General features: G+C 35.4%; 1 protein-coding gene across 1 annotated transcript in view; it reads left to right on the top strand.

Moving 5' to 3' along the window:
• Window positions 1-14,051, top strand: part of LOC128642463 (NADPH oxidase organizer 1) — a 93,711-nt gene extending 79,660 nt beyond the window's left edge. Inside the window, exons 7-8 of the mRNA XM_053695235.1 lie at window positions 8,282-8,399; window positions 13,224-14,051. Of these exons, the coding sequence (XP_053551210.1) occupies window positions 8,282-8,399; window positions 13,224-13,857 (752 nt within the window). The 3' untranslated portion in view covers window positions 13,858-14,051. The remainder of the gene's footprint in view (window positions 1-8,281; window positions 8,400-13,223) is intronic.
• The last annotated feature ends 1,475 nt before the right edge of the window (window positions 14,052-15,526 follow it).

Here is a 15,526-nt window from a genome sequence, read left to right as displayed (position 1 = left end):
GTCTTTTCATATGCAGAGGAAGGGGGAGGGGGGAGTCTGCTCTTTTTGCTATAGAACCACTTTTACTGGGTGTTCCAGTAACCTTTTCAACAGAGCTAAACTGGGAGCTTCTATGTAAGTTTTTAAACGGTTTTATACTGGATTTTTATATCAGTTTCTGTGCATATTATTCTTTATAGTAGTGTCTATTGCGTGCAGTTAAATGAAAATTGGTGTATACTGTCCCTTTAAGGACCTGTAATTCAGCTATTCAGCATGTCATGTTTTCCTCAAAACAGAAAAGAGAACATATAATATAATATTATACTCTCTTTTAGTGCAATCACAATAGGAGCTGTACTCACACTTTACTGAGCTTCATTAAAGGGACACTGAACCCAATTTTTTTATTTCATGATTCAGATCGAGCATGCAATTTTAAGCAACTTTCTAATTTACTCCTATTATCAATTTTTCTTCGTCCTCTTGTTATCTTTATTTGAAAAAGAAGGCATCTAAGCTAAGGAGCCAGACAATTTTTGGTTCAGACCCTGGACAGCACTTGTTTATTGGTGGGTGAATATATCCACCAATCAGCAAGAACAACCCAGGTTGTTCACCAAAAATTGGCTGGCTTCTAAACTTAAATTCTTGCTTTTCAAATAAAGATACCAAGAGAATGAAGAGAATTTGATAATAGGAGTAAATTAGAAAGTTGCTTAAAATTGCATGCTCTTTCTGAATCACAAAAGAAACAAATTGGGTTCAGTGTCCCTTTAATTTTAAGGATAGCGATCAAATCAATAAATACCCCTGGATGGCAACACATAAAACTTTAACAATAAAAACAATTACAAACAAGCAATAATGTCTCAGGAAAGGGATACACAGACTGGAATAAAGCACTTGGGTCTATAGTCTGTTACAAAATTACAGCTGCTGAATGTAGTCTCAGATAATATACAGACAATTTAGTTCCCTTTGCAGTGTTTGTAATTACACATATGCTGGTAACCCTGACTGATTTATTGCTTGTTTTAATTGTTTTTAATAGCTTTTATTGTTAAAGTTTTTAGGTATTAATAAATGTTGCATAATTTGTAATTATCAGCCACCAATATTGCATATACATGCACTTTCTATTAGTTTCAAAATCTAAATAAACAGATTTAAAGGGACATAAAACCCAAATTCTTTCTTTCATGATTCAGATAGAGGACACAATTTTAAACAGCATTCCAATTTGCTTCAATTTTCTAATTTGCTTCATTCTTTAGATATCCTTTGTTGAAGCAATGCAGACTGGGTGAGCCAATTACACTAGGCATCTATGTGCAGCCCCCAATTAACAGCTACTGTTACTGAGCTTATTTAATTATGCTTTTCAACAAAGGATATCCAGAGAATGAAGCAAATTATATAACAGAAGTAAATTGGAAAGTTGTTTAAAACTGCATGCTCTTTCTAAATCACGAAATAAAAAAATGTGGGTTTCATGTCCCTTTAAATTCAAGAGACAGTAACATCAAACAAACTTTTATGATTATGACAAACATGCAATTTTAAATTTAATATTACTTCAATTATAAAATGTTCTTGTCCTCTTGTTATACTTTATTGAAAAGCATATCTAGATAGGCTTGGGTGCAGCAATGCCATATTAGCAAGCTGGTGATTGGAGGCTGTACATATATTCCTTTTGTCACTGATTCACCATGTGTGTTCAGCTAGCTCCTAGTTGTACATTGAATTGAACTTCTAAGCTAACCTACGTTTACTCTACAACAAAGCATAAAACCTAAAAATGTCAATTATAAAAGAATGGTTTAAAGCAATGTATCCAGTGAGTGATAGATAGAATCATATATTCAAAGAAAATATTAATCTGAGAATAACATGTAGATGTATTTTTTTTTAAGTTTCATTAGCTGTTTAAATATTGACAAAAGTGTAAAGTATTAGTGTCTATAAAACAATGGGAGCTGCCATCTTGTAACTTAGGTTACATTTTCTGCAGTGGCCAATTAGAGACAGGTATGTCTTGAATATAACAGTGTTCTGCAATTCCACTTCTAACAGGAACTGGAAACCTTACAATTTGAGAATAGAATTACAGAAAAAGGAGACAATATAAATAAAGTATATAGCAAAGTTTTATTAAAGGTGTATGTAGGTGTGTTAAAGTGTGCGCAAGAGGCACCAAGCTACTCCAACCCTAAAGTCCCTCAAATTAGGGGAAAAAAGATATGCAAAAGAATGAAAAACAGGAGAAGCGCTAATTAAAGCTAAAGGTGCTACAATGAGATAAATGACTTGCTATGCAAACGAAATGAGATAAATGACTTGCTATGCAAATATAATTTAATCAAATAATAATAAAGGTACAAATCCTGCAAAGATAAAGTACATAAATGTAAAGATATTAAAAAATCGGACGTCTCTGATATATAAAACACAAATAAAAACGAATGACTACAGTTGCCAATATAGACCTTATCTGGTACTATATAGAGGAATTCGACATTAATAACTAAAGTCCTCAGAAGAGATGAAAAAAGAGATCAAAGCCGGGTAAAAGTTAACCCGTTTTACCTTCAGGCATACCGTCCGTGTGTTTAGAATCACCTCCGTGAGGCGTATGTATATCCCGTGACGTCACTGATCGGGAGGCGTCGTCTCTGTAGGGAAATCCTATTGGTCAGGATAACTTGACAGGTAAACTATAGCGGCCGCTATATTGTAGATGTAAACCCCGCTCTTAGTGCAGGATAGCACGCAGGGTTATAATATATCCAGATCTCTCTGAAAGTGTCATGCATCGGATCCGCTCATTGCCGTGTCGCCGCGGCTCACGGATCCCTCTGTATCACATCACGTTGCCTAGCAACGTGACGCGGTATCCGGCACTCCTCCTGACGTCAGAGTCTCCCTGCCTTCAAATCTCGGCGGGAGATCTTAATCGGGGCCCGTTTGTTTTCTCTCCCTCTTCATGTCGGACTGGAGCTGTGTGAGTAGTGTTCTGTGTTCTCCTTATCCCCTGCCAGAATCTCCTTGCCTGGATACTTCATTGTTTGCTAACCTGCTTATGGGGACATTTGCTCTAACTAAGCTTGCTAAAAGGAATACTACATTGTTTGTTTGCTAACTTGCTTATGGGGACATTTGCTCTAACTAAGCCTGCTAAAAGGAATACTACATTGTTTGTTTACTAACCTGCTTAAGGGGACATTTGATTTAACAAGCCTGCTAAAAGGAATCTACATTGTTTGTTTACTAACCTGCTTAAGAGGACATTTGATTTAACAAGCCTGCTAAAAGGAATCTACATTGTTTGTTTACTAAACTGCTTAAGAGGACATTTGATTTAACAAGCCTGCTAAAAGGAATCTACATTGTTTGTTTACTAACCTGCTTAAGAGGACATTTGATTTAACAAGCCTGCTAAAAGGAATCTACATTGTTTGTTTACTAAACTGCTTAAGAGGACATTTGATTTAACAAGCCTGCTAAAAGGAATCTACATTGTTTGTTTACTAAACTGCTTAAGAGGACATTTGATTTAACAAGCCTGCTAAAAGGAATCTACATTGTTTGTTTACTAAACTGCTTAAGAGGACATTTGATTTAACAAGCCTGCTAAAAGGAATCTACATTGTTTGTTTGCTAACCTGCTTAAGGGGACATTTGATTTAACAAGCCTGCTAAAAGGAATCTACATTGTTTGTTTACTAAACTGCTTAAGGGGACATTTGATTTAACAAGCCTGCTAAAAGGAATTCTACATTGTTTGTTTGCTAACCTGCTTAAGGGGACATTTGATTTAACAAGCCTGCTAAAAGGAATACTACATTGTTTGTTTACTAACCTGCTTAAAGGGACATTTGCTTTATTCTAGTCTGCAATAAGGAAATCCTCTGTTTATTTTCGAACCTGCTTAAAGGGACATTTACATTGTTTGTCCATGACTCAAGATTCTTGTTTCATCTTCTTTTAACTGAATACTGCTAATATTTAGTAACCTGTGACATCACCTCATTATATACGGTGATTGATCACCATAAAGGTCTATTGGCTGTAAAAAAGTATCTAGATGCAGACCCTGACATTAAACCAGAACAAAATACCTTCCTGTTAAAAAGTATAGCCTTCATATTAAACAATAACTATTTTTCGTTTGACAGAAATTTCTATCTTCAAATTGAAGGGACTGCCATGGGCACGAGGTTTGCACCAAGTTATGCCAATTTATTTGTAGGCCACTGGGAAGAAAATTTCTTCAGGGAAAGTGGCTTTGGTGCAAACCTCGTGCTCTATAGTAGATATATAGACGATATGCTGATGATTTGGAGAGGTTCTGAAATGGAGTTAAACAACATGCTAACGAATATGAACACCAACGATAAAGGCCTTAAATTCACATTTAACTATAGTCAAGAAAAAGTCACTTTCCTTGACTTAGAAATTATGGTGATAAACAACGTAATCGAGACAAAAACACATTTCAAGGATGTAGACTCCAACAGCTTTATACATTCAGACAGCTGTCATCTTCAACAGTGGAAAAAAAACATCCCTGTAGGTCAGGCCTTAAGGATAAGAAAGAATTGCTCTAGACTAATGGATTTTGAGGAACAAATAGGGACACTTATGGAGAAATTTAAGGATAGGGGCTATGATGAGGAGTTAGTCCATAATGCCACTAGTAGAGCCAGATTATCAAATAGAAAAACACTTCTTACTTATAAACAAAAAAACACTACAGATAAAAAAGATATTATTGATACACCATTCATTACTGATTACAGTAATGACCATGGTATTGTAAGAACAATTCTTAATAAACACTGGCATATTCTACAAGCAGACACTGTTATAGGGAAGAATCTGACTGATAGACCAAGACTAGTTTTCAGAAAATCAAGAAACTTAAAACAGATACTAGTACCCAGTACTTTTCAAGAAAATAAGACAAGTCTAAATACTCAATTAGACATTGCAGGAAAGAAAGTGGCAGGTTTTTTCCCCTGCTACACATGTAAGGCCTGTCAGCATAGTTGTAAGAAAAATTCTCTAAAAATTCCATCTACAGGAGATCTGCTCACAATAAAAGAACTCATTAGATGCACGACAAAAGGGGTCATATATGTACTCCAATGTACGTGCAATTTAATATATTTTGGGGAAACAAAAAGGATGCTAAAGGATAGAATTAGGGAGCACCTTTTATGTATAGAGAAAGAAAGAGAAGACACCAGACTTTACAAACATTTTAAAGAAGTACATAAAGGGCAAACAAAAGATTTAACCTTCTGGGGAATACAGCATATTAAGTGCCACTGGAGAGGTGGCAACATAGATAAGTTACTATGTATAAAAGAAGCAGAATATATATACAAGTATGATACTCTATATCCAGCTGGTTTGAATTCTGAACTTGATATTTCACCCTTTGTTTTGGATTAACTTTATATCCTTAATATGACTTTAAAACTTATTTGTCCAATATATAATTTTAATTTTTCACTATAACTTCTACTCTTACTATTTTTTTCACCTTTTAAGTTAAATGTTCAAATAATAGCCACATAAAAGATTGGATATAATATGGGGTATATATATGTATGTATATATATATATATATATATATATATTTATATAAGTTTTGAATTTTATCACAGGATTTCTGTGACATCTTACGAATTTTATAATAAAGGTCACTATTTTTATACTATATATGATCACTTGTTTAAGTGTAAGCACATGTATATAATCTCACATATCGGCAGATAAACTGCAGCGCTATATATTCTCTTTATATATATTGTACTGCTACACATATAAGCATTTTTTCAATCATTATATTTTTCTATGCACATTAGTAAACACTTATTTCTACCACCTAGTCATAAGATTGACAACACTTTAGTGAGGATATATCTTCGCTCTCTAAAATACCCTTTTTTAGTAACAATCACATTGTTCTGGGAAAGCATGTCTTTATTCAAATGGAGTTATCCCTTTTCTTCTAACTGACTGCAATCATTGCAAAGATGCGAATATATGATTATTTAGGCATATGTATATATTCTTAACTTATTTTAGTGAGAATGTTTATTTTGATTATCTTTTAGAAAAGTCCTGTGTCTTTTTTCTTTTCGAAGTTGCCAGTACTGTTGCCAATAGATCAATTGTAATGAGCACACCTGTCAGATAAATTAATCTAACCTGACCAATAGGTATGAGTCTGGACTGTTTAAAAGGAAGCTGTGACTGGAGCTAATTCATCTTGAGAAAGCCCTGTAAGAGGGAGAAACGCGTTGATGAAAGTTACAGCTACCTTACACTTCATATATTGTCTATAAGGACTCTAATACTCTGTTGAAGTGACAAGAATTTCAGCTATCCACGGAGAGCACGAGGACCGCATTGTGAAGGGCCACGCGCCTAAGTCAAGCCGTTTTCAAGTTGCACATTGAAGTCCATATACTACAAGGTCTTTCAGAGAGATCTGGATATATTATAACCCTGCGTGCTATCCTGCACTAAGAGCGGGGTTTACATCTACAATATAGCGGCCGCTATAGTTTACCTGTCAAGTTATCCTGACCAATAGGATTTCCCTACAGAGACTACGCCTCCCGATCAGTGACGTCACGGGATATACACACGCCTCACGGAGGTGATTCTAAACTCACGGACGGTATGCCTGAAGGTAAAACGGGTTGACTTTTACCCGGCTTTGATCTCCTTTTTCATCATTTCTGAGGACTTTAGTTATTAATGTCGACTTCCTCTATATAGTACCAGATAAGGTCTATATTGGCAACTGTAGTCATTTGTTTTTATTTGTGTTTTATATATCGGAGACGTCCGATTTTTTAATATCTTTACATTTATGTACAATTTTTTTAATATCTTTACATTTATGTACTTTATCTTTGCAGGATTTGTACCTTTATGATTATTTGATTAAATTATATTTGCAAAGCAAGTCATTTATCTCATATCGTTTGCATAGCAAGTCATTTATCTCATTGTAGCACCTTTAGCTTTAATTAGCGCTTCTCCTGTTTTTCATTCTTTTGCAAAGTTTTATTAATATATATATATATATATATATATATATATATATATATATATATATATATATATATAATTTATAATTTTATATTACCATTTCAGTGTGTTTAATGTCCCTTTAATACAGTCACTAGACATGTGCAGCCACAAAAAAATCGGTTCGGATCGATTCGGACCGATTCGAATTTCGGTTCGGATCGATTCGAATTCGGAAGAAATCGAATGAATTTGTTTCGGATTCATTCGGATTCTTTCGGATTCGAAAAAATTTGGTTCGCATTCGGTTCAGTTCGATTCGGTTCGAATCGATTCGGAAATTCGGTCACTGTAAAGTAGGATGTGCTGTGTATTACACTAGTATACTATCCGAATCCATCCGAATAAATTCGAATCGATTCGGATTTATTCTGTAGATTCGGAACTACCGCAATTCGGAAATTCAAATCGATCCGAATCTCCGAATTCGAACAAATTCGTCCGAATTTCGATTCGGGCCGAACCGAATCGCACATGTCTAACAGTCACCAATTTAAAATGCTTCCCCACCATTTCAGTATTGCATTGGTATTTTCCATGGGTTTCACAAAGAAAGATGGAATCCTTTAGTCCATTTACTATTCAATGGATCCCCTCATTGGAAATGCTGCCGTGCACACTCTTATGGGTTTTTCTTCCACAAGTAAACACAAATCTGAAAATGTACAAAAGTAGAAGACAGCGCAATCTCCAATTCAAGGTAGTTTATTTACACAATTGGAATACACAAATACAAGTATTGCACTTGCTAGAAGCTAGTTGCTAGATGCATAAAGTATAAAACATGCAGTCCTGAAACTGATTTCAGCTGGAACCATCATATTTTGTTGTTACCACCAGTCACGGTCCTCAAACCTGTAGCTCCGATGCCGTCAGTCTGAGGACTGATTCGGAAATCCGGAATTGCCAAAAATAGCTCAAAGTGTTTCGCCCGGTATGCACCTGGGCTTTCCCAAGAGCTGGATATTGTGGTTTTAGGATTATTCCTTTTAAAGTCACTTGTCCTTCCGTTATACCAGTTGCAATAATACAGTTTTTGCCAAATCCTTGTATCCTTCTACAACAAAACATACCTAGAAAATGAAGCAAATTGGGTAATAGACGTAATCAGTAAACTGGATGTGAGCAATTTCTCACTTTATTATGTAACCTACTAATGTTATATTTTCTTTTGTCCTCTTCACAGGGAAAACTTACTTTGCAAAGAAAGCATATGAGGCTCAGTACCCTGACGAGTTGTCTCTTAATATTGGAGTGATTGTAGAAGTGATAGAGAAATCCAACACTGGCTGGTGGCACATCTGGTGAGTTTTTTTTCTAGTACCCATATACTGGCAAGACGCTTCAACAATTATTATGTCTGAAGCTTAAAGGGCCATTATAGTAAAAAAAATGACATGCTCTAAATATTGCTTGGGAATCACAGAGAACTGCTGGTCATAAGCGGAATACGTCGCTGATCCAATCAGCAGTGCTAGTCGCACAACTCAGATGTCGAACTAGGCTGCTGATTGGATCAATTGCGTTTTCTGATTGGGAGCCAAGCGGTATTTCTACTGTGTGTTCTGTATTGAAAAAAAACATAATTTATGTAAGAACTTACCTGATAAATTCATTTCTTTCATATTAGCAAGAGTCCATGAGCTAGTGACGTATGGGATATACATTCCTACCAGGAGGGGCAAAGTTTCCCAAACCTCAAAATGCCTATAAATACACCCCTCACCACACCCACAATTCAGTTTAACGAATAGCCAAGAAGTGGGGTGATAAGAAAAAAGTGCGAAAGCATATAAAATAAGGAATTGGAATAATTGTGCTTTATACAAAAAAATCATAACCACCCCAAAAAAAGGGCGGGCCTCATGGACTCTTGGTAATATGAAAGAAATGAATTTATCAGGTAAGTTCTTACATAAATTATGTTTTCTTTCATGTAATTAGCAAGAGTCCATGAGCTAGTGACGTATGGGATAATGATTACCCAAGATGTGGATCTTTCCACACAAGAGTCACTAGAGAGGGAGGGATAAAATAAAGACAGCCAATTCCTGCTGAAAATAATCCACACCCAAAATAAAGTTTAACGAAAAACATAAGCAGAAGATTCAAACTGAAACCGCTGCCTGAAGTACTTTTCTACCAAAAACTGCTTCAGAAGAAGAAAATACATCAAAATGGTAGAATTTAGTAAAAGTATGCAAAGAGGACCAAGTTGCTGCTTTGCAAATCTGATCAACCGAAGCTTCATTCCTAAACGCCCAGGAAGTAGAAACTGACCTAGTAGAATGAGCTGTAATTCTCTGAGGCGGAGTTTTACCCGACTCAACATAGGCAAGATGAATTAAAGATTTCAACCAAGATGCCAGAGAAATGGCAGAAGCTTTCTGGCCTTTTCTAGAACCGGAAAAGATAACAAATAGACTAGAAGTCTTTCTGAAAGATTTAGTAGCTTCAACATAATATTTCAAAGCTCTAACAACATCCAAAGAATGCAGCGATTTCTCCTTAGAATTCTTAGGATTAGGACATAATGAAGGAACCACAATTTCTCTACTAATGTTGTTGGAATTCACAACTTTAGGTAAAAATTGAAAAGAAGTTCGCAACACCGCCTTATCCTGATGAAAAATCAGAAAAGGAGACTCACAAGAAAGAGCAGATAATTCAGAAACTCTTCTGGCAGAAGAGATGGCCAAAAGGAACAGAAGTGATCCAAATTTCTTTGAAAAAACGTAACCTGCCCCCTACCAGCTGAGCTGGAATGAGAGCCGCACCTTCATGTGGACTTAGAAGCAGGCTTTGCCTTTCTGGCTGGCTTGGATTTATTCCAGATTGGAGATGGTTTCCAAACTGAAACTGCTCCTGAGGATGAAGGATCAGGTTTTTGTTCTTTGTTGAAACGAAAGGAACGAAAACGATTATTAGCTCTGTTTTTACCCTTAGATTTTTTATCCTGTGGTAAAAAAGTTCCTTTCCCACCAGTAACAGTTGAAATAATAGAATCCAACTGAGAACCAAATAATTTGTTACCCTGGAAAGAAATGGAAAGTAGAGTTGATTTAGAAGCCATATCAGCATTCCAAGTCTTAAGCCATAAAGCTCTTCTAGCTAAAATAGCTAGAGACATAAACCTGACATCAACCCTAATAATATCAAAGATGGCATCACAGATAAAATTATTAGCATGCTGAAGAAGAATAATAATATCATGAGAATCATGATGTGTTACTTGTTGCGCTAAGGTTTCCAACCAAAAAGTTGAAGCTGCAGCAACATCAGCCAAAGATATAGCAGGTCTAAGAAGATTACCTGAACACAGATAAGCTTTTCTTAGAAAGGATTCAATTTTCCTATCTAAAGGATCCTTAAACGAAGTACCATCTGACGTAGGAATAGTAGTACGTTTAGCAAGGGTAGAAATAGCCCCATCAACTTTAGGGATTTTATCCCAAAATTCTAATCTGTCAGACGGCACAGGATATAATTGCTTAAAATGTTTAGAAGGAGTAAATGAATTACCCAATTTATCCCATTCTTTGGAAATTACTGCAGAAATAGCATTAGGAACAGGAAAAACTTCTGGAATAACCACAGGAGATTTAAATACCTTATCCAAACGTTTAGAATTAGTATCAAGAGGACCAGAATCCTCTATTTCTAAAGCAATTAGAACTTCTTTAAGTAAAGAACGAATAAATTCCATTTTAAATAAATATGAAGATTTATCAGCATCAACCTCTGAGACAGAATCCTCTGAACCAGAAGAGTCATCAGAATCAGAATGATGATGTTCATTTAAAAATTCATCTGTAGGGAGAGAAGTTTTAAAAGATTTTTTACGTTTACTAGAAGGAGAAATAACAGACATAGCCTTCTTTATGGATTCAGAAACAAAATCTCTTATGTCATCAGGAACATTCTGCACCTTAGATGTTGAAGGAACTGCAACAGGCAATGGTACTTTACTAAAGGAAATATTATCTGCATTAACAAGTTTGTCATGACAATCAATACAAACAACAGCTGGAGGAATAGCTACCAAAAGTTTACAGCAGATACACTTAGCTTTGTTAGATCCAGCACTAGACATCGATTTTCCTGTAGTATCTTCTGACTCAGATGCAACGTGAGACATCTTGCAATATGTAAGAGAAAAAACAACAACATATAAAGCAAAATTGATCAAATTCCTTAAATGACAGTTTCAGGAATGGGAAAAAATGCCAAAGAACAAGCTTCTAGCAACCAGAAGCAATGAAAAATGAGACTTAAATAATGTGGAGACAAAAGCGACGCCCATATTTTTTAGCGCCAAATAAGACGCCCACATTATTTGGCGCCTAAATGCTTTTTGGCGCCAAAAATGACGCCACATCCGGAACGCCGACATTTTTGGCGCAAAATAACGTCAAAAAATGACACAACTTCCGGCGACACGTATGACGCCGGAAACGGAAAATAATTTTTGCGCCAAAAAAGTCTGCGCCAAGAATGACGCAATAAAATGAAGCATTTTCAGCCCCCGCGAGCCTAACAGCCCACAGGGAAAAAAGTCAAATTTTTTGAAGGTAAGAAAAAATGATTAAATCAAATGCATTATCCCAAATATGAAACTGACTGTCTGAAAAATAAGGAAAGTTGAACATTCTGAGTCAAGGCAAATAAATGTTTGAATACATATATTTAGAACTTTATAAACAAAGTGCCCAACCATAGCTTAGAGTTTCACAGAAAATAAGATTTACTTACCCCAGGACACTCATCTACATGTTTGTAGAAAGCCAAACCAGTACTGAAACGAGAATCAGCAGAGGTAATGGTATATATAAGAGTATATCGTCGATCTGAAAAGGGAGGTAAGAGATGAATCTCTACGACCGATAACAGAGAACCTATGAAATAGACCCCTTAGAAGGAGATCACTGCATTCAAATAGGCAATACTCTCCTCACATCCCTCTGACATTCACTGCACGCTGAGAGGAAAACCGGGCTCCAACTTGCTGCGGAGCGCATATCAACGTAGAATCTAGCACAAACTTACTTCACCACCTCCATCGGAGGCAAAGTTTGTAAAACTGAATTGTGGGTGTGGTGAGGGGTGTATTTATAGGCATTTTGAGGTTTGGGAAACTTTGCCCCTCCTGGTAGGAATGTATATCCCATACGTCACTAGCTCATGGACTCTTGCTAATTACATGAAAGAAAATAAAATAAATAGAAATAGAAAATAAAGAAATCATTCAGTTCTTGCCATTACCTGCCACTATCTAAATAACAAAGCTAATTTTAAAGGGACAGTCTACACTAGATTTTTTTTATTGTTTTAAACGATAGAGAATCCCTTTATTACCCATTCCACAGTTTTGCATAACTAACATGGTTATATTAATATACTTTTTACCTCTGTGATTACCTTGTATCTAAGCATCTTCTGACAGCCCCCTGATCCCATTACTTTTCATTTATTATCTATTGACTTGCATGCTAAATCTTAAATAACTCCTCAGGCGTGAGCACAATGTTATCCATATGGCCCACATGAACTAGCAGTCTCCTGTTGTGAAAAGCAAATAAAAAAGCATGTGATACAAGACTGTCTGTAGTGGCTTAGCAACAGGCAGTAATTTAGAGGTTTAAATGTTATAAAGTATATTAATATAACAATGTTGCTTGTGCAAAGCTGGGGAATGGGTAGTAAAGGCATTGTCTATCTTTTTAAACAATAACAGTTTTAGTGTAGACTGTCCCTTTAACAAAATAAAAATGCACGTTGGTTTTAATTTCAATACTCAATTTCTGTCCTGTATTGTTATCTATAAAATGTAGAGATGGACTTTGATCATTTTAAGTTGTTCAGTAAACATTTTTATTGAAAAATAAAACATTTATAGCTAATATCTTAACTACCTTTCTTTTTGGTCTAGCTATTCCTTGACCAATGTCTAAACTGTTTTTTATTTATTCTTTTAACACTTCTTTTTGGGGTCTTTGTCCTTGCCTTCAATTGATAACAGTTTAATAAGCATCATATAACATAATACTTCCTAAGAATATTTAGAGATATCTCTTTTGTGATGGACAAATTTATTTTCAATTGACTGACATTTGCTTATTCTAATTCAGGTATAATGGGAAATCTGGTTATGTTCCAGCCATGTTTCTAGAGCCGTACAAAAATCCTCACCTGAAGCTTCATGTCCCTTTTGTCCAAGAAAAGTTCAACTCAACGCCCAACCTGGCCAATGAGCCGAGAAGTTCAGATCATAACAATAAGCTGGATAACAGTACAAATCCAGGAAGGAGCGAGCAAGGGATCTGTAAGATGCAACTGGACAGGAAAAGATCACGCTCCTTAAGTGGTATGGCAGGTACAATAGATTATTTGATAAGGGATACGGTTATGCTACAGAGAGACAACTCCTCCAGAAGCTTTTCTGCATGGGATAATAAAGCCAATCAGATCAACCAACCAACACCATCACCAATCAGAGTTCAGATGAACAAAACTCAGCCATTATTTGAGAACTCTTGTAATATGTTTATAAAAGAAGCAGAAGCTAATCCAATGAAGAATTCTGGGTTTGAAGAACCTTTTTTACGTAGTGTTTCTAAACCACTGACTTTGTCACCTTTTGATAAATCCAGCTCCTTCCTCCCAATCATTCCTCCAAGGCCTACAAGCCAGGAAATATGTAGCAGGTGCACAACAATAACTAGAAAGGCTGTAGAAAATACATGTCCACATCCTAATATGTAATATAAAAACACCTATATATTGTATCAGCTCTGCCAGCAATATTGAGAACAGAGCAAAGAGAACCACTCAACTGAGGACGTCCCAGGGTCTTTTGCAAACACAAAAAAATATATTTATATAATTGATACTTTTAAGTTTTATAATATATTGATGTGAAAAATATAGAATAACCTTAAAGGGACACTAAACCCAAATGTTTTCCTTTAATGATTTAGATAGAGCATTCGATTTTAAGCAACTTTCTAATTTACTCCTATTATCAATTTTCTTCATTCTCTTGCTATCTATATTTAAAAAGCAGAAATGTAAAGCTTAAGAGCTGGCCCATTTTTGGTTGAGAACCTGGGTTACGCTTGCTTATTGGTTTGTTAAATGTAGTCACCAATAAGCAAGCACTATCCAGGGTGTTGAACCTAAAATTGTCTGGCTCCTAAGCTTTAAATTCCTGCTTTTTAAATAATGATAGCAAGAGAACAAAGACAAATTGATAGTGGGAGTAAATTAGAAATATACTTTAAAATTGCATGCTCTATCAGAATCATTAAATAAAAAATTGGGTTTAGTATCCCTTTAACTTTATCTGCTTCTGGCTATAACTTCCTGTGAATTTACAGTTACTTCATGATGTGCCACTCTCTTGCCCTAAGTTGTTCTAACACTGGTCAGTTGCATGCTGGATTATTGAGACAGCCCCTCTTACAGGACCCAAACAAACACAGAGAAAGAGATGATCAGTGCATAAAGAACTCCTTAGTAGGGATGGAGAATTTCTTTTTTTTTTGTTTCTTTCTTTTTTGTGGACTGAGCAGGGTCGCCCTTTAATTGAACTAGATGGGATCACAAGACCCAGGCAGAATTTGACAGGTCTGACACAAAGGAAAAGGATACGACAAGCAAATAATGTTTTTTAAGAAAAATAACACGGTGTTCTGCTGGGTATTAGCAAGCTCTTGTTTGAAATTTCAGTCTGATGAACTTAAATCTTTGAGACTATTGACTATGTTTTAGTTAAGACTGTAGTAAACATAGAGTTGGGGAAGTCACTTTATTCTTGGACCCAGGCAAGACAGGGTCTTGAACCAGTCCGGGAACTGTATAAAAACTTGAAACATTAAAAAAATGCTGTGCAAGCAGCACCAATATGTCATGATAAAGAGGCCAAGATGTGTTTTGAAAAGGTCTAAGCTTTTGAAATAGAAAAGCCAAAAATCATATGAAAAAGTTGCTTGTAAGTTGATTTCTATTTGATTTGCATATCACTGTTGAATTGTGTCCATGCAAAGTAATAAGGGCGTTAACTTGTGCTTACTGTATCAACACTATAATAACCTAAACATATAATTAAACAAAGTTTTATTGCCATTAACAGATTCATTTTTAAATTTAAATTATAAACATTTCCACATTTAAAAAAATCTTTACAATGTTGTCTTGGAACAAATATATTAATATTAATATATTATAAAATTACTGTACACAATCTTTAATCTTCACTTAATTCATAGGAAGTTATTTACAAGGAACTTTATTTTTTATTTTATTTTTTTATTGAGATTGGTAGAGAAAACAACAGAGAATACATGTCCATGTACAATAATAGCAGATTTACAAGTTATTTTGGGCTAACATAATAATAATAATACACAATTAAATGCCACTGAAGGACCCC

This window comes from Bombina bombina, chromosome 11 (genome assembly GCF_027579735.1).
Source record: "Bombina bombina isolate aBomBom1 chromosome 11, aBomBom1.pri, whole genome shotgun sequence".
Taxonomy (NCBI): Eukaryota; Metazoa; Chordata; class Amphibia; order Anura; family Bombinatoridae; genus Bombina; species Bombina bombina.
Note: the sequence above shows the minus strand (reverse complement) of the source record. Positions and strands in the feature narration are given on the sequence as shown.